Source organism: Mauremys reevesii, linkage group 1 (assembly GCF_016161935.1).
Source record: "Mauremys reevesii isolate NIE-2019 linkage group 1, ASM1616193v1, whole genome shotgun sequence".
Taxonomy (NCBI): Eukaryota; Metazoa; Chordata; order Testudines; family Geoemydidae; genus Mauremys; species Mauremys reevesii.
In genome coordinates, this window is record NC_052623.1 from 114,010,010 (window position 1) to 114,037,931 (window position 27,922).

A 27,922-nucleotide genomic window follows, 5' to 3' on the forward strand; every position below is an offset into this window, starting at 1 on the left:
GAGTCTCCCCTGCCTATGCCTACACTGCTCTGATGCCAAGTCTTACAACAGCCCACACTCAACACCCTCTCCTACTTTGCTCCCTAGCATCAGTCCATCTGAAACCTGGAAGGGTTGAGGTCAGTCTCACATGAACCACACACACTTTGAAATACCTACATCTTACATATGGTAATGAAGCTGCTGAGTCCCACCATACTCTCTCAAATACAGTAAAAGTTCAAGTGATGGTCCCTATATGTAATCCAGTTGCAGGTGTGCCCTGGACCAGAGCTGGAAGGCTTTCCTAGCACATGCTGCATTGCTGGGGTAACAGACAGTCTCCCCTCAGCCTCTGCACTGAGGTTATAATAGACCATGTGGGTTGACACCTCTTCTGTTCCCTCTTACCACTGCAAGGCCTGGGTCCCAGCAGGAAACAGAGCCTGGCTCTGAGCAGAGAGCCTGGGGGCAGTTGAGCTCCCCCTGGAATCTCCCATTGTCCCCAGGGTGACAGTGCCACCTGTGAAATTGACAAGAATGACAGCCAATGGAAGCAACCTGGAATGTCTACATGGACACTGCATCACCCTAACTACACCGACATAAGCCCTATGCCTCTCCTGGATGTGGAGTTATTATGGCTGTGTAGAAGAACACATCAGCAGGGCTTGAGATAAGCTGCTTTAGGTCAACTTGACTCAGTAGTGTAGAGCAGGCCTAAGAAAGTAAGCTATTCCCTTGTGTCTAGTTTCTTGTTGGTGTTTTTTGAGCATAATTAGTGTATATAAAATACATGTACATGTAGTTAGTTGCTAATCAGAGGCATTCCCTCCCCAGAAACTCTGCCCTATGTTCCAGGTTTTAAAAACTGTGTGTTGTGCCTGTGCTCGTTCTCCATGAGCAGTAAGCCCGAGAGCCGTCGGTATTGCCTCAGGGATGCTTGTATCACCACTCACTGTGCGTCCCTGGACTTGGGAGGTAGAGAAACATCAGCTCAGGGTACATCCAGAAGTGAAAGTAAGCCGGTACACCATATCAGCAAGAGCCACTGCGCTGTACTGAGGCAGATCAGTTTCCCCTGGCAGCAATTTAAAGGGCCCAGGGTGCCTACCACAGCTATGGCCCCCAGAGCGCTGAAGTAGCAGTGGCAGGGCTCAAACAGCTATTTAAAGGATCCGGGGCTGTGGCAGCCGCTACCACCCCAGCTCTTAAAATAGCCACTGGAGACCTACTGCTGTCTCCCCAGGGCTCTGGCAGCAGGGCTCCAGGGACGATTTAAAGGGCCCAGGGTGGTAGCGGCAGCCAGAGTCCTGGGCCCTTTAAATCACTGCCTGAGCCACCAGCAGCAGCTGCTATCCCAGGGTTCAGGTGGTGATTTAAAGGGCTCAGGGCTCCCACTGCCGCTATTCTTCAGGGCCCTTTAAATCGCCACCCGAGCCCCACTACTGGAGGCCTGGGGTAGCAGCGGCAGGGCTCTTGCAGGGATTTAAAAGGGCCTGGGACTCCTGGCTGCCCCTACTGCAGCAGAGCCCCAAGCCCTTTAAAGCTCCGCCAGAGGCTGGGGCCCCCTCTGATAGTGATTTAAAGTGCCTGGGGATTTAAAGGCCCTGCCTCTTCCAGCAGAGGCCACACCTCTTCCAGTTAAGGCCCCTCCCCTCCCCAGGGCTCCAGAGTACCAGTAAGTCCTTTAAGTTACTTTCACCCCTAGATACATCTCATGGAGGAAGCCAGGGGTCCGCATGCCCATGCTGAGCTGGGACCTTCAGAACCGGCAGTGCAGTATCTGTCCCAGCACTTCCCACATCCCGTATTTGGCCCCACTGGCACTCCCAGACAGGGTAGGAAGCACTCTCATGAGTATAGAATTAAGTCCCCAGCAAGAGCTGCTTCTAAGCGCAGTGTTTCCTCCCTGAGCCATGCCAGGTTGGGGGAGATGTTGTGCACCAGCACCCAAGCTTGTCTGCCTCAAAGGTAAAGCAAAACACAAAAAGGATCTGCGGGTACTGTTAGTAACCCCAGTACCTGCCCCTGTGGAGCTATCCCCTGCACACGCAGCGCCTGTTCCACCACCACCTCCATGCCCTTCAGTATATCCAGCCCACAGACTCCATCTCGGTCTCTCTTCATGCTCTCCTGCCCTCTCTGGGTGTCTGCATCAATGAGAAGTCAGTGCTTGTGCCTACGCAGATGATCAGCTTCTTCAGGGCCTGGCTCGACTCAGTTGCAGAACGGGCCTTCCTTCCAGCCGACCGCTTTGCAACACTGATAGCCATAGGTAACGGACCTATGCCACAACCCTCGCACCATGGTCTGCTGTTGCCTCTCCCTCCTCGGGCATATGGCGGCCTGCACCTATGTAACACTGGATGCATGTCTCCACACACATTGCCTCCAACTGTGGTTCCTCTCCCTTTACAGACATCACATGGACCATCTGGAGGCAAGTCATTGTCACCCAAACAATTTTGGCTTCCCTCACCTAGTGAACTGACACCTCCAAAGTTTGATCAGCACCCCATTCACCTCCCCCATCCTGCAAGGGAGGTGTCCGTTGTGATGGCCTGCAGGATGGGGGGAGCTACACAGACCATCACACAGCACAGGGCACCTGTATACTGCAAGAGGCCAAAATCCACAAAAATGTCCTAGAAGTGTGGGCAGTTCATTTAGCATGCCAGGCGTTTCTTCCTCTGATCCAACCACAGCAGTCAGCTACTCTCAGATACGATAGCAGTGATTGTCCACATCAACGCCAAGGCTCCATTCCTCTGTTCAGGGTCCATCCACCAATGGAACTGGTGCATCAAACACCATGTGATGCTCCAAGCCACGCACCTCCTGGCCACCCAAAATTCCCTGGCCGACACACTCAGCAGGACTCCCTACCTCAATCATGAGTGGGAACTCACTGATGTCACTCGCCACTACCTCTTCCACACATGGGATCTCTTTGCCACTTGCGAAAACTGCAAGTGGCCTCTTTATTGTTCCCAGGAAGCCATGGGGGAGGACTTGGGCAACGTGCTCCTCCTATCCTGGATGGGTGACCTCAACTACGCCTCCCTCACCCCCTTGCCCCGCTCTGCTCCTCCCTCAAGTTCTCTGCAAGATTCACCAGGACCGAGAGCTGTAATACTCATAGCCCTGTTCTGGTCCTGTCAGTTTTGGTTCACAGACCTCCTCAGACTCTCCACCCGCACCACACTCCCAGATCTCCTCACAGAAAAATCGGGGGAGAGTCAATCTGAGCATCCCAATCCAGATCCTCTTCACCTCATAGCCTGGTTTTGGATGGGGCTCAAGGGTAGACAGAACATGCTCCACCCCGATGCGACACATCTTTACCCGAAGCAGGAGGGCATCCACCAGGGCCTGCCACTGAGCTAAATGGGAACATTTCACTACTTAGGCTCACTGCCATCACTATCATCTGAGTGAGATATCCCTACCTATCCTCCTCGATTACATCCTCAAGCTCAAAATGTCAGGCCTTGCACTCAGCTCTATACAGCTCCACCCGGCAGCACTTAGTGCCTTTCTCCCAGCAATTTCTCCCGTACTGCATCTCCTCTTGCATCCTCACATCCAGCTCCATGCTGATTACTGCTCACCCATGATTGGAATACATATAGGGATCACCACTTGAAGAAGAGGAGATTACTCACCTGTAATTGAAGGTTCTTCAAGAGATGTGGTCCCTATTTGTATTCCAATACCCTCCCTCAATCTCCTCTGCTGCGGACTGCACTACTCATTGGTAAGAGGGTCACTGGAGAAGCATCGACCTGCATGACCTATTATAACTTCGGCTGGGAGCATAAGGATACGTACAATGCATGTTCGGGTCAATGGGCACTGCTAGGAAAGGACACCCATGATTGGAATACAAATAGGGACCACACACCTCAAAGAGCCTCCAGCTACAGGTAAGTAATCCCACCTCTTCTATCCTGAGGGCTGAGGGGAGTAGGCTGAGCAGAGGCTACAGCAGGAAAGCGGAGAACCAGGCATAGGACCAACCTGTTGCTGACAAAGAACCAGCAGTTACCACATCAGGAAATGAGGGATAGCGGCACATGTGGAGGGCAGGATGAGACTGCAGATGGGCTGGCAGGCTAGAGGACTGATGACTGGCAGGCACTAAGTCTGAGGAACCCCATGTGCTATGGTTACTTTTCTGCCTCTCTCCTGGTCTGGCCCCAAGGGCTGGCTTAAGAACACTCAGGCTGATCTTTTAGAATAGTGTTTAAAGAAAGGTGAGTGTAGCTTAATGGCAGCCCTGCTAAAGCACTCCTGTTGCTTCCTCAGAGCACTGACGGAGCTGCACCAGGCCTAAAGCTCACTGCTTGAAGCAGCTGCAGCACTTGTCTCCAACCTTGTGGCCGACAGCACCATATCACACACCTAGGGGGCGACCGTTGTAACAGCTCAGTGACAGTAACATGAGCGTGACTATTCCTTATTTTACTGTGATTCATCCCCCTACCTTATCCCTCTCTAGCCTCAGAAGGGTGATGTAACCTACCCCTACGGTGACCTAGAGGTGGGACTGCAGTCCCTAGCTAACAGCACCAGGGTTGAGTGCAGGCTGCTATTCCTTCCCTGTGTCTTATTCTTGAGTTCAGACTTTCAGTCTCTATGCCTGCCTGTGTACTCCTGTCCTTCACTCCCACCCTTTCCTCTCTTATCGGTTCAGCCCCCCACCCATTCTTCCACCGCTCACTCCCCTCCCACTTTGTCTCAACCATATAGAAACTTCTTGTAATAAGAGAACATGCTGCAAATGGCCAGTAACCTCACTGTTTTACAACTGCAACCCCCCCATTTCTCCTCCCTCTCTTTCCTCCCGCTCTTTGGCGTAGAGGGCATGCCTATTTGTCTGAAGTACCTACGAAATTGCTGAAAGCTATTTAAATAATGGTAAGGTCTGGTGAAAATATCAGGCCACTGCTCCATTGATATGTATTGGTGCGAGACTATTTCAGTTTTTTAAATGCTTCTAGGAAGCAGCCAACTCATTGCAGGCCAGCACCAAGGGAAGAGTGAGAAAAGAGAAAAGGAAGGTAGTCCAGAGGGAAGCAGTGAGCAGACATGTAGTGGCAAGTACAGGTAAGATAAGCAGCAAAGAGCAGTTCATACTTAGGGGAAGATTGAGATAGTGGGGCTGTTCATTTTCTGAGAAGGCCTGCCACTCCCAGACCCTGGGAGTCAGATACCAAGGTACATATAAGAACACTGAACTCTATAAAACAGATTTCAACTAATAAATAGAATTTATTTTGTACAAATGGCTGTGGTTTTATGATTAATATACAGAATTGTACATACAGCTCTATCCAGCTATTTACTCAGACATTACAAAATGCCCTGAAGAAAAACAAGGGTAGTGATTTTTTAAAGAAGTATCCCACATTGGTCACATTCTACTCTGATAACATTCTAAACCATTTGTAAAAGGTTCAAGTTACCAGATTACTGACAGATTACAAAATGTTTGCAACACTTACTTGAAAGGCAGGAAAAATTGGTCAAGTGTCAATTGACACTTATGGAAAGTTTAGAAATTGGGTTTCCGTCAGTGCAATTAAAGTAGAGGAATGTGTTAATTTCTGTGGTAACTGTCCATCTGTTTAAATATTGTTGGTTGATCCCTGAGCAACCAGCTTTGCTCTACAAGTCTCTCGAAGTTTGTTAACTGTTGCCATGGACAAGCTTCCAGGTTCTGTAAATATTTTCTAAAACAAAGAATAGTTAGTTAAAAACATGATCCCAGACAAAGTGTATGAAAGTCTTCCTAGATTTCACCTACCGATGAAAGGAGCACTAATTAAATGCTTAGATCCCTACTGTAAATATCAGCACATAGCACTGTTTAGGACTCTTCAGCCATAGATCAGAGTGCTTTTGTAAGGTGGGTAAGTATTATCAGCTGCAGAGTTGGGAACAGAACCTAAGTCTCCTGGCCAAACCACTCACCGTTATCCAGAAGATCTTAATTAGTGGCAACATTCAAGATAAGTGTGAAAATAAAATTCCAAATAATGTAGTTACTTCTGAGAGACGTTCCGTAGTAAGACAATAAGCCAACTGAAACCATATTATGTTGTCCTTTATTTTACACACTGTAATTCTGCCAGACGCTATAAAGTTTCTCAATGGTTCTATGATGAGTAGCTCAGTACTGAACATAGATGTGTCAGGCTGGAAGGGACCTCAAGAGATCCACAAGTTTCGCCCCCTGCACTGAGACTGAGCCAAATAAACCGAAACCACCCAGGACAGGTGTTTGTCCAACCTATTCTAAAAGATCTCCAGTGATGACAAATCTCTTGGAAGACTAATCCAGAGCTTAACTACTTTACAGTTAGGAAAAATCTAACCTAGATCTCTCTTCCTGCACATTAAGCCCATTACTTCTTGTCCTACCTTCAGTGGACATGGAGAGCAACTGATCAATGTCCTCTTTATAACAGCCCTTAACATATTTGAAGACTTATCAGGATCCCCTCAGTCTTTAATCAAGACTAAACGTGCCCAGATTTTCTAAATCTTTTATCGTTTTTTGTTGCTCTCCTCTGGACTATCTCCAAGTTGTCCATATCTTTCCTCAAGTGTGGCACCTAGAATGGGACACAGTACTCCAGCTGAGGCCTGATCAGGGCCAAGTAGAGTGGGACAATTACTTCCCATGTCTTACATACAACTCTCCTAACGATATTAGCCTTTTTCATAACTGTAGCACATTGTTGTTTCATATCAGTGTGATCCACTGTAACGCCCAAGTCCTTTTCAGCAATATTACCGCCCAAGCAATTATTCCCCAACTGATAGCTGTGCATTTGATTTTTGAACATGTATCTAAAATTCACCAAAGCCAAACTGTAAATAAAACCAAATCCATTTTATGTAAAAACAAACAGTAATCTGGGCTCCGTGGTTCATTTTAGATCTTTTCACTATGTCATTTCTACCCCATTTTTACTATAAAACACCTGTACATTTACTCCTGCCCTAAACTATACTTTTAGGGAAGTATTATGCAAAGACAGTGTTACAGAAGGGGCGTAACATGATTCTAGACAGAAATAATATTTCATATGCTAGCAAACATACACAATAGTTGTTGCTTCAACTGCACTGTGAGCTTTAAAGACACAGTAGTCAAACATGAGCTGGCTTAAACATATTATTTAATAAAATTTTTGTCTCATAGCCCACATCAACCTTCAAACTGTTCAAATGGGTCATTTATAAGCTTGCCAGAGATATGGCATTGTATTCCTTTAGAAAGAGAGTTACCTGTTTTGAATAGGGAGAAGGAAAAATGAGAAGCCCACAGAATTGAGCTATGAACTCTAAGTAAACTTTAAAAACCATGCTGCAAGTTTTGTTCAGCGCCATGGTGAGGACGTTTGTATGGCATTATACCTCAAAATAAAAAACAGCTACTCCTCTGCAGTAGCTCTTGTTCTTTGAGATGTGCTCTGCATGTATTCGTTACACGTTAGTTGTGTGCCCAATGCACTCAAGTCACAGACTTTTGCCAGCAGTACCAGTAGGTGGCACATGCGCCCCTGTTCTCCTCATGCACCCAGCCAAGAGCATAAGGGGGGGCAGTTTGTTACTTCTCACCACCTGTGAAACACTGGCCAAAATAGTGGGAAAGGAGGGAGGGTTGTGGAAGGTGTATATGCACAACACATCTCAAAGTATAACAGTTACTGTACAGGTAAGTAACCATTTTTGGTGTATTGTGCACATATATATTCACTTTGGGAAGTTACAAAGTTAACTAAACAGGTGGTGGGATTTCAGATCATTGGAAGAGAGACTGCAGCACTAACTTGCCAAAGCTGGCATTGTCTCAAGAGGCTTGAGTGATGGGATAACACCTTGAAACAAAGAGTCCAAAGACAACCAGGTTGCGGATATGCAGATGCCTGTAATGGTACATTACTCAGGAAAGCTGAAGAAGCAAACTGAACTCTGGTAGAATAAGCCATTCTTCTTCTTCGAGTGATTGTTCATAGCAATTCCAATTAGGTGTGCACGTGCCGTATGCACAGTTGTCGGAAAGTTTTTCCCCTAGCAGCACCCATCGGATTGGCTGTGGAGCCCTCTGGAATGGCACCTCCATGGTGCTCAATATATGACCCTGCTGACCCAGAACCTCTTCAGTTCTTTCTTACCACCAGTGGCGGTCGTTGGAACTGCTGTGACGTGCATAGCAAGCTCTCCTCGTTTCCCTAGCCTTTCCGTTTACTGTAGTTTAGAGTTATCCCTAGTCTAGTCAAGTTTAGTTTCAATAGTTTTCTGTTGTTACAACAGGTAGCTGTTGGAGTGGGGTTTTCCCCTCCACCCCAACCGCATTCTCCCCTTGGGGACTCAGGGTATGCCTAAGTCCCAGGAGTTCAAACCCTGCAAGTCCTGTAACAAGCCCATGCTGACGGGGACCCCCACAACGCTTGTGTAAAGTGCCTGGGTGAATCACACCAAGCAGACAAGTGCATGATTTGTAAAGGATTTTGCTCCAGAACAAAAAAAGGAGTGAGACTTTCATCTCAAGCAGCTCCTTATGGAGGAGGCACTTAGACCACAACCCACATCGGCGCGGCAAGACCCGGCACCAAGCTCATCGGCGTGCAATGCCCCCGCAGCAGTGGCAGAAGCGGCACCACGGAAGGACTGTGGGAGAGACCCGCGGCACCGCCACTCACCAGCGGGAATGGACCAGCACTGGTCCCATTCCCCGTAGCAGAAGCGGCACCACAAGCAGGGAAGAAGCAGATCTCCAAATCCGAGTCCCACCCCTTCGGAGCCTGCCAATGGTGCGCGTCCCAGGGAGGAGCACCCAGTGCCAAGAACTTTGGAGCCAGCACCGTCGACTTTGGCCCTCCAAGGGGGACAGTCGGGTCTCCCCGAGCCAGGTGATTGAGGAGGTGGAACTGCTGCTGTCCACCCCAGACACTTACATCTAAAGGTGTAAATTTTTTTCCATAGCTTTAGATGCATGGTTTTGGAAAGAAGACGAGAAACTGAACAGATTGGTTCATGTGGAAAGCTGACATCACCTTTGGCATGAACTTAGGATGTGGCCTGAGAGAAACCTCATCCTTATAAAAGGCTAGCAGAGCTTCCAACTCTGAAACACTTCCCGCAGAAATAACTGCCACTAGAATGCAATTTTCAAAGATAACAGAGAGAGTCGTATAGTCACCATGGTTTCAGATGGGGAAACCCGTTAATTTGGATAGGACAAGGTTAAGACCCCATGCTGGTATTGGGTGAGATACTGGAAGGTAGACATTGACTAAACCTATCAAAAATATGGACACAGAGGGAAAGGGGAAAAAAAAAAAAAACAGAAAAACCCTGTAATGGTGGATGAACCACAGATAAGGACACTAGGTAAAACTCTTACAGACCTAACTGAAATGCCAGATACTACTTAGATAATGTTTTCACCCCTCTTAGCCACGAGGTATAGTATATGACTAGTGTCCATGCAATGGGGTGACAAGTGCTGAGATCGCACCCAAACAGAAAATCTCTTCCACTTTTGGCATAGTAGAACATTTGGTCCCAGTAGAATCTTTCCTGCTGTTTAGCAGATACCCTGGACATTTCCAGAGCAGTTTCTCATGATCATTTAGTCAGAGCTCATCCACACAGTAAGGTTCTCCTCGCAGAGGAGAAGCACTTTTAAGAGATTCGGAGTGAGTCTGTTCATAGTCAGGGTCTGGTTCTGACACTGGATGCACAGGTCTCATTGCCTCCTTCATCAGATGGACTTTTAAATGGCAGTCTCTCTGCTTTGTCATTCTACTGGGGAGGGAGGTACAAATTGGGCATTTGTCCCTCATATGCTCTCCCCCTAAGCATCTTTTGTGTCTATCCATAACAGGGAACACAGCCCTGCATATGGCACAAGGTTTGAAATCCATGGGTTTCTTCACAAACTCCCAGGAGTTAGTCTAAAACTAAACTAGCTAAACTAAAACTAAGAACTAACTAAACTAACACTAGTATAAACAACTGTTATAAACAGAAGTATAAACAGAAAGATTCCTAGAAAGCTGGATGAACTGTTAGTAAAGCACTGGGGAGCTCAGACTCTTGCCATGGGCGATAAGAAGGAAGTGAGAGGGAGGCGGTGGACACATTCCTTTTATGCTCTCAGCAGGGCATATGAGGAGAGCAGGAGTGCATGCACCACCTAGTGGTACTGCTGGTGAAAGTCTCTCACTTGAGTGCAGTGGGCACGCACACACATCCCTAAAGTGGAATGTAATGTACACAATCATACAAATATATTTAAAGCATTGAACTGCCACTGAATCTACTACTGCAGGGTCTACATTACTTAAAAAACCAAGCACTTGTGACAATGGCAGTGCAAGGGCCTAATTTAAATACTTAGAGGTAATTATAGTGTCTTAAGAGCCAGTTCATCCCAACTAAATAAGCAACTCCAGAGGACAGACGTGACACAAACAGCAACATGGCTAATTTTTCCTACAGCAAAAGTGAGGATGATTAGGTAGCTTTCCTTAGATCACCCACTCCAGGGAGCCCTCCAAACACAGGGTATAATACACCTCTATCCCAATATAATGTGACCCGATATAACATGAATTCAGATATAATGTGGTAAAGCAGTGCTCCAGGGGGGAGGGGAGGGCTGCGAACTCTGGCAGATCAAAGCAAGTTCGATGTAACACTGTTTCACCTATAACGCAGTAAGATTTTTTTGGCTCCCGAGGACAGCGTTATATCGGGGTAGAGGTGTATTCCTCTATTGAAATCTATACAGTTACCAATGAAGAGGGGATAAAAAGGACAACAAATATTTCAGTACTGACACGTGCTTCTACCTCTCTCTGCAGTGATATTCTCAAGGCAGCTGGAAAGGCTGCTAATATCACTTCCCAACGGCAATGTTTTTAACAAGATTATTCTGCAGCATTGCTGGACAAAAGTGTTTGTGGGAGTCAGTGAATGACTCAGGAACTTTCATTTAGATTTTGGTCTTTCGCTTCCTTAAAAACTAAATTGTATTTATTTATGAGCATTTCTGTGGTGCTTACCCCACCACATTATCCAAGTGCCTCACAAACGCAAATAAATTAAACTTTGTTGTCCCCATTTTTACAGATGGGAAAACCAAGCAACAGTTTAAGTGACTTGTCCAAGGGAAGTCGGTGAGAAAATTGGGAAGAGAACTGGGCATTGGGCTCTGAACTCTGTCTTAAATGCAGAATTGTTCTGGGGACATACATAAATTGGTAGGATGTGATTAGTGTACCCAGAGAGATTGACAGCAGAGGTGCGAAAAATTCACAACAAACCTCTTCTCATTCATGATTTAAAAAAAAATATTTTGTGGCATCTCTGTTATTGGAGCTTATTTGCTTCACTCAGGTTTCAGTCTTCTATAAAACTGCAAATTCAAAGCTCTGGACATCCCTGACTTACATTGACAATTTCCAAGAATAATCCTTGGTCTGCAGCATATGAGCAGTTTGTTGAGAGATTTTACGTTCTAAACGCCAGCCATTTTGAATGGACAGACCACGTGGTGGTATGGTTTTGTTCCTTGACTAAGTGTATTTTTGGAATCATATTGGTGGTGTGAATGCTTGTGGAAAAAAATAAAAATTTCTCTTTGATCATTCTGGAGCGGTAACGTAAAATTCACCACTGAAAACTCATTTGCTTGGAATATTTACAGAAATCAAAACAGAATCAACCCACAATTTACTGAATTGTTTGGGGGTTTTGCCATCCATATTTGTCGGCTCACATTGGCACAGAGTGGGAGGAATCTCATTTAGTATAATGCAGGTGATGTAAATGAATGGTAGTTACATATAGGTTTATAGGTCATTTCTTTAAAATAGCTTCTTAAAGTTTAAGACAAGTACATTGCCAAGTACAAAAGTTGATTTATACCAGAAGTGCTGTTCAGCCTTTTGAAAATGCACATGGACTCAACTCAAATTTTAGTCACCTTTTGGGCCTTTCAAAGTCTATTTGGTTTCATAACTTTTACCTGTTCTGCACTGTAAACTGGAAACACTTACCTGCATAAAGGTGTGGCACTCTGTTACAAATGTCCCTCTGGTGATCTGCTTAAACTTATCACAAATGTCAGGGAGATTTGTGGCTTCCAAAATAAAAGCTTGGTGTTGCTTAATTAATGCTAAGGCCACACGAAAGATGATTTTTGATCCCTCATAGAATATACAGTCCCAAATTCGGAGAACAGTCTGTAGAAGAAGAAAGCTGTTAGAAAGGTTACCTTGCTGCTTTGTAGTCAGTAATGATTATTAAGGCATTATCAGTGGGATAATGATCTAACATATCAGTTACCAGGCAAATCACACCTTAAACCCCTTTTTGTCCCTCCTTCAGTACACCCCTCAGATCAAAGGACTGGCTTGCTGTACTTCACTCTGGGTGGAAACCCAGTCTAACTACTTCTAGACTGGATCTCTGAGCTGTAGCCCATTTCCCCACCTTATTAACCCAACAGGCCCACTGGGTTTGGTACCGGTGATTCCTCCAGGAACCTGCAACAGGGATTGATTAGTGACTCAAAACCAGCTTCTTCAAAACAAAGCATTATTTATTTATTCATCCACTGAAGGTGCACAGCTCACAGAGCAAAGGGTCTATATGGCATATATCCTCTTAACTAATCCTAAATCTTTCCTTGCCAGCTTTGGTAAATTCCCCTCAGCTGTGGGAAGCAGACTGTCCTGTTCGCAGCATGCTCTGTTTGTGTGCGTCTCCTTGATGCTCCCTGGGTTTTTGGTCCAGGAAGAATAAAACTTGACAGAGTAGTGGAGCCAAGCAAGGGGTATTCCCCTAATTAATGGTATCCCTATTATTTCCTGGGGACTCTTGGTATACCTTATAATAACCCCTTATCTTTGCCATTGTTTCATTTCCCGTTAGTTTCTCTCTCACAGAGCTCTATGCGTTTAGGCAGGAGAATAACACACCGGTAACCTAGGGGCATATGACATTTTAAAAAAATACTGCACGTAACTCCCCTGTTCTCCACTCATGTATATTAAAATATCTTCAAGTTATACTTACCTCTACTGGAAGAATGTCAATAAACAAGCATATAAACCAGCGTGACACTATCAGAGTCCACATGACACCATGTCTATCCATTAACTCTGCCACTGCTGGAACTTTCTTTCTCACAAGTTCTCCAAGGACCTCCTGATCGGTCTTCAACCCCATCATTGCTGGACTATAATAATCTTTAGAGGAAGAAAACAAAAATTTGTCAGAAACCAGTTTGAAAACTCCATAACATTAATTTGTAAATTTCCTGTAAAGTTTAAGGTACTGAAGTTGTAACTCACTTTAACCATTTGAGCCCTGAGCACATGAGTTAAATAAATTACACTGAGAAACAAGGGTATTTGCATCCTCCGCTCATCAACTCTGCCTCAGCAACCTCTGATCCCTCCACACAAAAAATTACTTCCTGCAAGTCTGCCACAACCACCTCCCTATCCCAACTCCCTAACAGTTCATTCCTCAGCTTTGCTAAATGTTTTTGCAACCTCAGCCAGAGCTGATCGTTCCCAATCCAAGCAGAAGGCGCAGTTAAAGCCAATGTGGGGGGTGGTAGCTACCCCATCTAAACGAGAAACCTAAAAAAGCCTGTATGCACATATGCAGACACATACGTGTGTGTGTGTCTATTGTATTAAAGAGAGTTAGTGTTCATAGGCACGGGTCTAACAAGACCTAAGTTATTAGTATTATTCACTCATAGCGCAAAACAAGCGCACCAACTGGTAATGCAAGCATCTCACTGTGCCTTCACTTACAACTTCATGGGATAAGAGGACTGATAGTTAAGTCTTCATGTCATTTTTGTTGGTCTCTGCCAAGACTCACAAACACACAGGACAAGGACAGAGATGGTTTAAGTGAAAATGAAGTAATAAGGGGGGGGAAAACCCACTAGCCTTAAATAATTTTATAACCCTATCAGCCCCTACACAGTAGATTTCTAAGTATCCTTGAGAAGCTCAGAGGCAGCAGAGGAACACCACAAATTTCCACCTGCAGAAATCTGAATTCTAGAATAGCAAACTATAATGGAGATTTTATTATTAAGTTTAAAGTGTGTGCTAGACACTTTACAAAGACTTACACAAACAACCTCATCCTCCCCTGCTTGCAACCCAATAATATTTCTCTCTACATTTCTCATATCCAACTTCCAGAACCACTCTCATGGCACTACAAAGCACAACACACTACCTTTCGGACTCTAGCCCTTTATTTGTAATCTATAGTTTCTTCCTTCTCACCCAAAATTCACCTGCTTCTGCAGAAAGCTTTATCCCTTTGTATTATTGCTACTATATACATCCCTTCAGCCTCCACTCTAGGATCAGCCATAGGAAAGCTCTGAGTACTGAAACAAAACAGTCAGTAAGATGTATATGGACGCCTCTGAAAATTCCAGCTGCCAGAGTGGAGTAAAAAGGAATGTAAAAAGCATCAAGTCTTAGCACAGACAAACAGTCAATATAACAGTTCTCTTCCTTCATGTTTTCTCTGAGTCGTTTGCAACTTTTGTGACTTGGAACATAGGTAAAGAAAATAAATCAAAACACTCAAATGTACAGAAGCATTAGTTTTCTGTAAACCAGGAATTTAAAAAATGCTACTTCAAAGAAAAGAAATAAGCACTTTAGCAATGGGAAAAGGAAGCAGGAAAACAAGCAACCCGCCCCAAGCAATTAAACACAAAGCAACTTCTCTTTTTGAGCAAGTTTGAGATACAGGAACATTAAATAGACTCTAAACACTGGAGAGTGTAGTGGTACTGAAGTTCCACATGCTCTCTGCTATGTATTGCTGTGATCATCTGATATGCTGAAATCAACAGCAGCTGCTCTTTTCAATCTTTATGGTACTGCAACAAAAGGAATGTCAGGATCTCAGTGAGTGTGTCAGGCCACCAACCCAACTTATTAGAAATACCAGAGTAAAGTTAGATAAGTCATTCCTCAGCTACTGGGTCGTCTGAATTATAAAATGCTGATTAAACAGTTGCAGGAAAGCCTTGTTTAGATTAAAAATATATTATAAACTATAACTAAACTGTTACATAACAGTGCTACATGGCTGAGCAGTGTCTTCCTTTTCTAACTAGGGCAGCCTGGTTGTTCCTAATGTAACAGTTTCCATGCTGGCCTTCATAAGCAGAAATGGAATATTAAATGTAAAATGAAGAGAGGGTTGCAAGACAACTGAAAAAAATAAAGATTCATATTTTTAAACAGACTTGTATCATAGATTATCCCTTTTCCAGGATATTATAGCCAATACAGAAAAGAAAAGCATATACTTGAAGTTTCAGGGACTAAGGTATTTATTTTTTATATATCAAAATTGGGAGCACAGTATTCAAGTACAACCCAGAAGTGTTCCTGAAAGTTCCTTATGTAAAAAACCTACCTACAGATTTTCAGTCATTTACAGTGATTTTTATGACAAATGTAATAGGTTGGTGAAAATATAGCTTTGATGCAGGGTGGATAAAAATCAATGATTTTTTTGATAAAATAGTTTTAATTAAGATACATTATAGCTCAAAGATATCTCATCATGGAATAGGGATTATAAATTCTAATTCTATAGTATGAGACAATATATTCATGTAATGTTTTAGAAAAGTTTTGTAAATGAGTTCCAACAGTACCTGGATTAGGGACCCAATTTTATGGGGTTCCAGGGGCTTCTGTATAGATTATTTAGGTTAATCTTTCTATCTACCCAATGGGACTCAGTGCTCAGTCTAGAAGATACCATCAGAGATGCTTAGTTTTGCAGTTCTCAAACTGTGGATTTGTGTCTCCAGAGATAACATGCTTGTTAACAGCAAAAATGTTGTTAAATAAAATAAAATAAAATAAATAGAGGTGAGAAATAACAGACCTCAACCCTATTGACTTTCTGCAGTCCCTTACCTCTCTCTAAAAGGGCAACGTTTCAGAAAGTTCAATGAATAGAAGATTGTTGGGGGCGGAATAAAACTGGACAAGGAGAAGAAGTCTGGAGATAAATGTGAGAAAGGAGGGACAGGCAGTGGAAACAAAAGTGAAACTGTTTGAGCAGCATATTCCAGAAGTCTTGAGGTCTTTGAGTGTAGCCTTCATTGATTTGAGATCTACCATACCATTCTCTCACTAGAAGGGAAAACCTATGATGGCCAGTTTGGGTCTCATCTATCTCTGAGTTGTGAAGAATGTGTGTTAAGGTTATAACAACCAACAAGAATGCACTTTAATGTAGAAATCCATGATTAAAATGGAGTCTTCCTGACTAGTGATTTAAAGCATGATTTAAATCAAATCAAATCCACCCTGCTTTGATGTTAACATTCTAATTCTAAAAAGATACGGCATTAAAATAAACAGCAGTTTGTCACAGTAAAGCCTAAATTCTATAGGTGAACTTTAGCGACCACAGAGTAGAGAGAGGTCTCCGCATATAGCCAACTGGACTATGCAGCCACAGATGCTCCATACGAAATGTCTTTGGTTTTCACAGAATCATTTGGGTCACAGAGGACCTGTAGCAGGTCTTCTGTACTCAAATGACCTTTTTGCATCACAGCAGGATTAATCTCATTGTCCATGCCATCTTTGACAGATGGGCATCTAGTCTCACCACAGTGAAGGTGATTTTCCAACCCTCTGCAGCTTGTTCCAGTGCTTAACTGTTTTCATGGTTATAAAAATTCCAATATTTAACCTAAATTGCTCTATTTTGGCATTGTTTACTAATGAGAATTCATAGAATCATAGAATTCAAGATCAGAAGGGACCATTATGATCATCTAGTCTGACCTCCTGCAAGATGCAGGCCACATAAGCCGATCCACCCACTCCTTAGCAAGCGACCCCCCCCCCCCATGGGGAGGAGGCGAAAAACCTCCAGGGCCATTGCCAATCTTCCTGGGGGGAAAAATTTTCCCAACCCCCCATATGGGCGGGTCAGCTGAACCCCGAGCATGCGGGCAAGACTCTCCAGCCAAACCCTCTGGAAAAGGTTATATTCATCCCTGGCCTTTTCTGTAAACATCCCGTCACATGTTTTTAAGAGTTCGGTCTCTTCTCCATTTCTCTTAACTTTTCCCCATGTGCCTTATTTCCCAAACTTTCTATAATTTGCTGCTTCGCTCTGAACTCTCCCCAAGACTTAAAAAAAAAAAAAAAAAAAAAAGTAAACAGTATTTCAATGAAAGCAAATTACAGTTTATAAGCAGGACACTACTATTTATAAAAGGCAATATAACGTGTCTTTCTGCACCCCCCCCCAGTACTATTTTGACAAAAATATTAATGAATCATCAATATACCACTCACTAAAATATTTAATCTTTCTGTGTACAACTACCCATATTACCCCATTATATATCATCTTATTCCTTCCTGTAAGAATCATTTATATTTACCCATAACCAATGTAACTGATGTTAAACTCTTTTTAAAGTTTATTATCCTTCCATATGTTAATATTGTACTCCAAAGTATTTGAAATTCCTCCTAGCTTTATACTTCCAAATTTCTTTAGCATACTCTCTTATTTGCCCTATAAGTCGTTTACAAAAATATTGATTAGCAAATGACCAGAATGACCTCAGTCAAAATCTCCTCCCAGTTTGATACAGACACTAATTATACTATGTTAGATTTTTTTTTTTATTAGCATATGGTGTAATTTCATGAGGAGAATTAATCTTGATAGGTCTTTGGAAGACAAAGACATACTAGGCCATCTGGGTTCTTTATCCACTAAATTTTCACATGAAAGAAAGTAAGTTGCATGGTAAAATTTATTAGATGATGTCGTCTATTATTTTTCAACATTTCCCCTTTAGGTGCTGACAAATTCATCGCTTTATTAACAATTCTAGGAATTTACTTGGTTTGAAGTTAAATTTACTGATCTGCAATTCATTCTCCCAACTCATCTTAAAATACAGACATGATGTTGACCCTTTTTTCCAGCCCTCTGGGACCTCACTTGTCCTCCAGGAGTTCATGGTTCCAACACTGCAAATACTAGTAGTTCCTGTAGTACTCTAGGGTGTAGACCAATTTGATTTTAATGCCTTCAGGTTAAACAGATCTTAGCCAGCTCTTTCCCCATTTTGTCTAATAGCTTCTCTCTTTTCATTACTTACTGCAAGTATCTCATTACTAATTTAGGTAATTTTTACTGACTGTTTGACTTGAAACCACCATCAGAAGCTGCTAATCTTAAAGTTATGATGTAGTATAGTGCTCCCAATTGTCAAGACGGCACCCAAGTTCACTTCATTCACAGTGATCAAACACAGAGCCATCCACTTCATGCAGCATCTGTTCTTAATCAAAGATATAAAGTACTGATCCTGAGAACTGCTGAGTTCCCGTTGCTCCATTGGAGTTAATGGGAGTTGTGGGGCTCATCACTTCTCAGGATAAAGATTTTTATGAGTAATAAAAAAAATGTTGAAACCATCTTCACAAACTTCCCACACATTTTACCATTACTATATGCTGCTGGTATGTGTATTTAGACATACATTTAAGAGAGAGAGATCACTTTTAAATAATGCTTTCACCCCTTAGCTCAGAGAACAAGGGATGGTCCCAAGCTATTTTTTTTAAGTGGTCGTGTTAATCCTGGGGTATGGTGAACTATCAAAAAAAATTTTTTTTTTAAATTGCAAAATGTTCTAGTCCAGTTAAGAATTTACAAAACAGTGGAAACCTGCTTTAAATTGTATTTCATCTGTCCCTATCATAACCATTTGTGTTTACTTGAATCCTACAAGTAATGTGTCCAATACAAAGTTGCTGAAGATGGAATTGCCTGCTAGTGCTATAGAGCAGTAATGAGATTTGCAGGAAAAAAGGATAAAGATTGTAAGGACTCTATGACCTTGTTCTCAGTTACAAATAGATTAAGAAGATCCAAAAATAAAAAGCACCACATATATAAAAAACATTTATATCCTTAAATCACTAACCTGGGGGGGGGGGGCAGATAATAAAAATGCTACTCCAAAAAGTAACTTGATGTGAATTCAAAACTGTTGTGGACATGGTTGCAAAGAATACAAAGTTTCCACACTGAAACTTTACAAGTGTTTAAACTATTACATGTATATTCCAAACACATACACATCACAGGAGCTTTGAGGCATCACTCATGTTCGGAATTTGAGGCAGTAGCCAACACCTGTGACAGTACTGTAGGTTCAGTTGCATACCCTACATAACTTCTGATCATTATTTCAGATGTACATATCACCCCAAGACTGGGAGAAGACATGTCCAGCTAGGTGGCACAGTTTTGATGCATGAAGTAATTAAGGAATTAAAATCAGGTTTTGCAGAAGACCTTAAAAGATTTTGTTCATAAGAATATTTTTACTATGTTCATGACAAAGGGGAAAAAAAACTACCACATTTTGGGATACTGAGCTATTTGAAAATGACACCTGATGTGTGATTAGCAGATAATCTGATGCATAAGGTTCTCAGAACAGTATTTTAAGACTATATGCCATATGTAAGAGTCACAATCCACAGAGGTGCTAAGCACGAGCCTGATTTTTAGTCCTTAAACTTAAGACTTACTATATTTCTTTAGTTTTGTGTAGAAATCCATCAAAATAGACCACCTCTATTTCCAAACCTTTGCATGGGCAGAACTATGAAAGTTACTTTGAAAAACTACTACTACAAACTACCAATTACTAGTTTCAGAAAGTGTTCAGTATTACTGATTACTTCTATGTTTATTACCACCAAATTATTTGTCAGAACGATAAAAATCAAAGACAAAGATTACAAGTCATTCAGGTCACTCTCTAATGTTTATTCTAGTCTGTATGTTAACTAGTAACAGACTTCTAAATTCTACCTCATTTAGAATTTTTCTATCATAACAAAAACAATTAGGAAAGAAAGATATTCAATGATCCCTTTGTTAAATGTAACAAAACAAACTTTTCAATTCACGCATCAGCTAGCTGGCTTCTCAAAGATGTTAGCCCCCAGGCCTAACCTCTACCTTCCCCTGCTGAACCCTTTTAGAAGTGTTGCAAGTGAGAATAACTTGCTTTAACAAGAGGTACTTGAAGAAATGAGAAAGGCTCTTGCCCTTCTCCTCTGACACTGAACGTTTCTCTAAAATTTCCATTACTGAAATTGTCTCGATTGTCCAATATTGTTACATCCACACTCTCCAGCCCTGGTTTTGGGTGTGTCTGATTTGTTTTATTGAGGTTGTGGTTGGTACATGCAGGACTCACCACCCATCCCAAAATGGACAGGATCATCACAAAATTTAAAAAAGTCATGTCTATCATTCCAAAACATTAGCTGAGTCGTATTTAGTACCGACCCCCCTTTTTATATTATATTATATATTGTGGCAAAGTTCCTCCTCTCCTCTAGTAGGTCCTGCGCTTATTGGCGGATTTCTTCCCCTCAGTGGTTTTCCCCTTGGATGAAACCCATAGTCTGGATCAACTACTCCTATGTCTGATTAGGAGTAGCGGGGCTAGGGGGGAACCCGGGCCCGCCCTCTACTCCGGGTTCCAGCCCAGGGCCCTGTGAATTGCAGCAGTCTCTATAGTGCTACTTGTACCCGCTGCTTGACCGCTACAGCTCCCTGGGCTACTTCCCCATAGCCTCCTTCAAACACCTTCTTTATCCTCACCACAGGATCCTCCTGGTGTCTGACGCTGCTTGACTGTATGGTGTTTTCCTCAATCTTCCAGTAGTACCCCCTCTCAGTTCTTAGTTCCTTGTGTCTCTTGCTCCCAGCTCCTCACACACACTTCTCTCCTCTGGCTCCTCCTCCCTAGACTGGAGTGAGCTCCCCTTTTTATACCAGGTGCCTTGATTAGCCTGTCCTGATTGGCTGCAGGTGCTCCAATCAATGTAGCTCTCTCCGGTGCCTTCTAGAAAGTTCTTAATTGGCCCCAGGTGCCTTGATTAGCCTGGAGCAACTGCCATTTTGGTTCCCATGGTACTAGGGATTTGCTTAGCCTGGAGCTAACATACCTGCTCCTCAATACTTTCCTGTAGCCATCCGGCCTTGCTCCATCACAATATATAAATAAATATAAACATTGTCCCTGCCTGTCTTACCAGAACAGGTGAGATTGGAGCTAGGGCTGCCTCTGCAACACTGAAAGAAGGCTGCTTGGTGCAGGGTAGGGGCTGATGTTTGAGGCTGGACTTCCCTGTACTCCATATTCTGGGATCCAGGGAAGCACTCGGTGTCAGAGAGAATTAGCAGGAGGCAGTAATTGGCAAAAGTAGTGGAAATAAATTATAGTTACTTTTTATGTAATGAAAAGAATAAGATCCCTCGAAGTTAAGTTTTTATAAGTAACTGCTTTAAAATGGATAGGATTACATCTTACTGAAGACTGTGATCCATTACTTTAACAACCTGGCATGGAGAATCTTTCCTTTCTAAGAAGATACCTCATAGCTCAAATAGAAGTTATAGGTTTGATGGAAGAATCACTGGGTAAAGTTCTACGGCCTGCATTCTGTGCAGAGTCAGACTAGATGACAAAGTAGTTCCTTTTGGACTGTTAGATTAAAAATCTATTAAACTTGCTCATGCAGCTCCTACATGGCTCGCTCACTCACTGAAGCTCTCTGGTTGGCAATGCATGGCCTGCTTTGCCCAATATGGCAGAGCAATGTTCTACTCCCTGATCAGCTGCATAGGAGCTGAATAAGTAATGCTCCAACACCATCATGTTTGAGAGGAAGTGGGAGAATCACAACAGGAGTGGGAGGAGGAAGACTTAAAACTTGTCAACTCATGTGGCAATATTTGGGGTTTTACTTAAAGCCCTAGTTCTTGAAGACATCGGATTCCGTGATAAAATCATCACAGCTGAGATTTTCTTTTTTAAGTAAGTTTCTAACTCTCTGGGTTGTAGAGACAAACTTGAAAACAATGACCTGAATGCACCGGAATGGCTTAAAACCTGGAAGGCAAATAAAAAGAACCCAAAGTTTGTTATATTTAAACAGTCTCATAATTTTTAAGACAATCTCATGGGGGCGGGGTGTCTAACTCATTTTTGAACATTTGGGGTTGGCAGTACTGAGACTAAGACAGACTACACAGACTAAATTAGTCATTTCTCCCTAGACAGCACAACAGAGAGGTGGAAGCCTTATATTTACATAGCTGCATTGTGTATGCACCTAAAAAATACAGTCTGTGTATGTCATAAAAATGAAAAAAGCTAAGAAGTTGGCTTGCCTCCACATCCTCAGTAGTGCAGCACATAGAGCCTGGTACAAGGACATAATAAATAAAATCACCCACACATTTTACAACGCGCCTGATTAATGATGTGCCAAGTTACTATACTTAGGCAAAGGGTGTCTTAAGGGATAAGGAATAGAACGTAATTTTCTACTCATTCCGAAATAAAGAGACAGACATTCTATAGCTCAATGCTATAAGTGAACATTCTCCCAAAATGTTACACAAAAATACTAACCAAGATTCTCAATAAGGATTAGTTTTTAATTATGGATACTTTGAGGGAAGGTTAACAGTCAACTCCTTTTTAAACAGCCATGTCCTACTGGGTGAGGAGAGGTAGAGAAGATTGTTTATCATAAAGATAGTAGAGTAGGAGAAAAGAAGGGAAAGATAATATAACAAATTGTATTTCATTTTTGTTTGCTGTAATAATCATGCCCAGGCTAAATTCTAAAGTCACCTTGCAGATATACATTATTTTATGTAGTAATGATATCTGCCAGCATTACAGATATTGGAGAATGTGACCTGCTGTTTTGACAAAGTCTACCTAGGATAATTCTAACCAGATTAATAAACCCACTTCTTTTCAAATAATTGAAGGTCTGAATTAAACTACTTAATTTACATATACCAGCTACTCACGTCATTGCTATGTCCACGTCTAGTTTGATAAGTTTTGGCTACCACTTTGAAATAGGCTGTACAAAGTTTAGGAAGGAAAGAGGGTAAGCAGATGCTCAGCATCTCCTCCTCCATAAATAACATGAATAGCGCCTTTCCTAAACACGATGCTTTTCATAATACTGAGGAGCTGGCAGATACAAGGTTACACAGATTATTCACTCACTGGATGTTTCCAAATAGTCTGGCATATCTCCAGCCACTGAGCCTTTGTCACTCATACAGTGTAAATAAGTGAACACTTTACAGTAAGAGAGTTTAGGGTCACCCAATTGCTAACTTCTGAAATGATGTTTAAGTAATTCATTCATAAATCATTTTAGTCTCGTACAGCATTTTAGCCTAAACTACCCAATTGACTGGAATTATTCAAAACCAATACAATATAGCAAAAACTTCTTTAACTGCTCTTTTAATGAATTCACAGCTGTACAATTAAGTCTTAAGGACTGATGCCTTCTACTAAACAAGGATTTCTGGATTTCTATGTTTGTTCATAGGAGGACAGCTATATTGTCAGTTAAGTATCAAGTACAAGAAGAGTACCTATTCTTAACATAGCTAAGTGAAAAATGCTGTGCTTCTAATCAGATTATTTTGTATTTAAAAATAACCCTACAAAGTTAAGTTTGCTTTACAAGAGTGCTATAGTCACACTGAGACATACACAGCATGCAGTGTTCCATAAAAGACTTGGATGGAGGGATGAAGTTTAAAATAGAAAGTTCAACACACATACACACTTGACTCTAGTTTGAAATTTGGTGACGGGAACCAGTTCAGTTCTTCAAACTCTTATTATGTAGCAAAGTAACATAATCCACTTATTTCAAGATTAAAGAAGCAATCAACAGAATTAATTTTGATCTCAAAATACCAATTTCCAAATATAGCAGGCACAAGTGAGATTTCATTACCAGCAGCAAGACAGAAAACCTAGTATATTAAAGACTTCTAGCAAATCAGATAGATAATCCATAAACCAATTAATAAGTTCCTACATGATGCTTGATTCTCCTAACTTCTCTTTGGTGGTAAATAACTAAGAATTTCTAATACATATAAGAGGACAAAAGTTACATTACATACTGTTTAACAAGTTCCTCATATTCTTCCATAACACTGAGCACAAACATGTCATTTATGTATAAACTATATTGACATCAGTTCAGTAGCATCTATTGCTAACAGTTTAAATTTATACAAAATAACTGACCCAACTACATTGTGAAACAGTAAAACAGTTTTGCAAAATTTTAAGTTACAAATATAATGAATCCCTAGTAATCCCTACCAATTACACAGCATTTCCCCAACTTTTGAAAGTTGAGCCCACCTTCAGGAAAATGAAATTAATTACTCTACCACCACCCACTAACACCCCTTCAGCTTCTCCATCTATAGCAGAAGTGGGCAAACTACGGCCCGCGGGCCACATCCAGCCCGTGGGACCCTCCTGCCCAGCCCCTGAGCTAGGCTAGCCCCCAGCCCCTCCCCCACTGTTCCCCTTCCCTCACAGCCTCAGCGCGCTGCGCTGCCGGCGCAATGCTCTGGCCTGACCCAGTGCTCTGTGCTGCGCTGTAGCATGGCTGGCTCCAGTGCCGCCAGCCACTGGTGCTCCAGGCAGCACGGTAAGGGGGCAGGGAGGATGAATAGAGGGCAGGGGAGTTCGGGGAGTGGACAGAGGTCGGGGCGGTCAGAGGGCAGGGAACAGGGGGGTTGAATGGGGGCAGTCAGGAAGGAGGGGGGGTTGGATGGGGCATCGGGGGACAGGAAGTGAGGGGGGATGGATGGGGCAGGGGTCCCGGGGGGGCCCCCATCAGGGAACAGCGGGGTTGAACAGGGCAGGAGTCCCAGGGGGGCATCAGGGGGCAAGAAGCAGGGGGGGATAGGGGGCAGGGGCCTGGCTGTTTGGGGAGGCACAGCCTTCCCTAACCGGCCCTCCATACAATTTCTGAAACCCAATGCGGCCCTTAGGCCAAAAAGTTTGCCCACCCCTGATCTATAGGCTTTTAGCACCAGAGACAGAGTGATCACTCAGAGTCCTTGGCATTTGAGTTAGCAGCTACTGTACTGTCAGAGTAGTTTGAGTCTCTCTGCAAATTATGGCAGATAAAAGTGCATTAGTTACACTTGGTCACATTTCCAAGCTTTTCTTCAGACTCATAACAACACAGACTTTTAAAAAAATTAAATCAGAGTCTCTGGAAAAAAACTGAAAAGCCTATTCATTCCCTGCCACTCCTGAAATCCCCAGGAGGGATAGCACATCCCATGCTTGGGACAGACTGCTGTGATGCTTCCCAGGGGCAAGAGCACCGAACCTTTGTAGAAGTAGGGGACCCAAGGCCAACGTGCCCCCTCCTTCTCCAGGGCTGGCTGCTCAGGTGGTGAGCCAGCTGACCTCTCTTCTGGCACTACAGCAACCCCTGGTGGGAAAAACGTGTAATTGCAGCTCCTCCCCATCAGAATCTATTGGGGGAGGGAGAGAGTGGCGGAAGGAGATTTGTGAGGGACATGTATTCTGCAGTTATATTTCTTTTGTTAAAAAGTGGGGAGCCTCCTGGTTCCAGCACTGGTGCCCAGAGATACACAGAGTTGTGAGGCACCTCCCCCCACCTGCCCTTAGTGTGAGGAAGTCTTACCAGCGTCTGCTGTGGATCAGCTCCCTGACTCCACCAGCCACTGGCAACACAAGCACTACTTTTCAGGCCTCATACTCTCTGTACAGGTTAGTAACAGATACACACCAACTACTGAGTCCTCCAAGAGTTCCTCTGGAGTGCTCAGCCTTTATTCCACTGAACACTTAAAGAATTCCTAGATCCACTATTCCCATACAAATAGTACACACCAGATTCAACTCAGGATCACCACTTGACTTAATGCACAGCACTTCATGTATATTCTCTCTCTCTCTCTCTCTCACACACACACACACACACACAAAACAAGAATCAGTTTGTTATTAAAGAACAGATTCAGAGAGAGTGAGAATACTGTACACAAATGGTTACATATAAAACAAAATCATAACACACTTTCTGAACATTCCTCTATCTCCTACAAAATAGCTTACCCCACATCCTCTTAGCATTCTCAACCAGTTTGGCTGAGATCCCTTCTTATCAAGCCTGCTGGCAGGTTGTCCTCACAGATCAAGGAATAACCCAGGGTTCATCTACACTCCAGATATAATTTCAAAAGTACATTGTCTTACTCCTAAACAGGATGACCCCTGCTATTTTTGTTTTTCCTGCAATTGCTGCAAGCTCCTCATTAATATTTGACTTAGAGAGTGTAAATGGACATCCATTGTAAAGCTTACAATACTTAATTTACATGTTGCCAGAGAGATAAATGATTGTTACCTCCTGTCTGGGGGAACCAGTCTAAGCAGGTCACCAAATATATGCTTTAAGAACATAATTTTTGTATAGATCTTAAATATCGCCCATACATATATCATGTGATGATTAAGAGGACCGTATGACACAGGCTTTCATTAGAGACTCTACATAACATCTCTAGTAAACTAAAATGTAAATACCAGATCCAGGGGATTCTTGTAACACCAATACACCCCTTATGTATCAAGAGGCCCCTGGGTCACAACTGCATTTAGGCTAAGTCAAAGTCTGAGCATTTAATGGAAAGTATAAGGAAAAAAAGATGGGACGAGGGAATCTACACTGTCTCAGTGGTCCCACACCAATACCATCTCCCACTCATCCCCATTCTCTAGAAATCTTCTTTATATTCCTGCAGTATTTTAAATCAAGTTTCTCCACAATTAATTATTTTATTGTAGTTGCATAGTAGAAAAAGCTGTATTTAAGGTTCATGGTATGTACAGAGTGGTTGGGTAAAGGTGGTTCTTTGGAGTGTATTTGGAGGATGAAGTGTCTGACCCTTAGTAGAAGAGTGCATACACTAAATTTAGTGGAGTTGCCTCAGGGTTCAGAAAAAGTGGATAAGGAAGTATGACCTGTTAAAACGCCACCTAAGCGTATGTCTACACTACCTGCCGGATCAGCAGGCAGTGATCGATCCAGTGGGGGTCGATTTATCGCATCTAGATAAATCGACCCCCAGGCACTCTCCCATCGACTCCTGTACTCCACCGCCACAAGAGGTGCAGGCAGAGTCGACAGGGGAGCGGCAGCAGTCAACTCACTGCAGTGAAGACACCGCGGTGAGTAGGTCTAAGTACATCGACTTCAGCTACATTATTCAAGTAGCTGAAGTTGCATAACTTAGATCAATCCCCCCACCCAGTGTAGACCAGGCCTTAGTAATAGTAATTTTGCTTGGTGTGGGTTTGTTTGGTTTGTTTTAAATTATGGAGACACCAGTCCCAATTCCACAGTTAAAATTGAGTTCTGTTTTGAAAGGGGATGTGAAAAGGATTTAGGGATCATAGTGGAGAAACAATTCAACATGAGCTGAGAGTGTGATGCTGTTGCAAAAAAGAGCCAATGCAATCCTTAGCTGTATAAGCAGGTTACTGCTGAACAAGAGTAAGGGAGGTTCTTTTACCTCTGTATATGGCATTGGTGTGATTGATACTGGAATACTGATGTCCACCTTTTAAGAAGGGTGTTGAAAAATTGGAAAGAGTGCTGAAAAGATTTAGGGCTATAAAAAAATGCCTTACAGTGAGAGACTTAGAGAGCTCAATCTGTCTAGCTTAGTGTGTAAGTACCTTCACAGGGAGAAAATACCAGGTGCTAACAGACTCTTCAATCTAGTGGGAAAAGGCTTAAGCAGCAGCAATGGCTGGAAGATTAAGCCAGACAAATTCAAAATTAGAAATGAGGCTTTAAAAAAAAAAAAAAAAAAAAAAAACCACAGTGAAGGAAATTAACCATTGGAACAAACTACCAAGTGAAGTTGTAGATTCTCC

General features: G+C 42.8%; 1 protein-coding gene across 4 annotated transcripts in view; it reads right to left on the bottom strand.

Moving 5' to 3' along the window:
* Positions 1 to 5,236: 5,236 nt before the first annotated feature.
* GRTP1 (growth hormone regulated TBC protein 1) overlaps positions 5,237 to 27,922 on the bottom strand; it is a 75,913-nt gene continuing 53,227 nt past the window's right edge. For all 4 annotated transcript variants that reach the window (XM_039518734.1, XM_039518747.1, XM_039518742.1 and 1 more), the window contains exons 6-8: positions 13,087 to 13,259; positions 12,066 to 12,251; positions 5,237 to 5,717 (exon numbers count right to left, since the gene is read on the bottom strand). In XM_039518734.1, the coding sequence (XP_039374668.1) occupies positions 5,613 to 5,717; positions 12,066 to 12,251; positions 13,087 to 13,259 (464 nt within the window). In that variant the 3' untranslated portion in view covers positions 5,237 to 5,612. The remainder of the gene's footprint in view (positions 5,718 to 12,065; positions 12,252 to 13,086; positions 13,260 to 27,922) is intronic.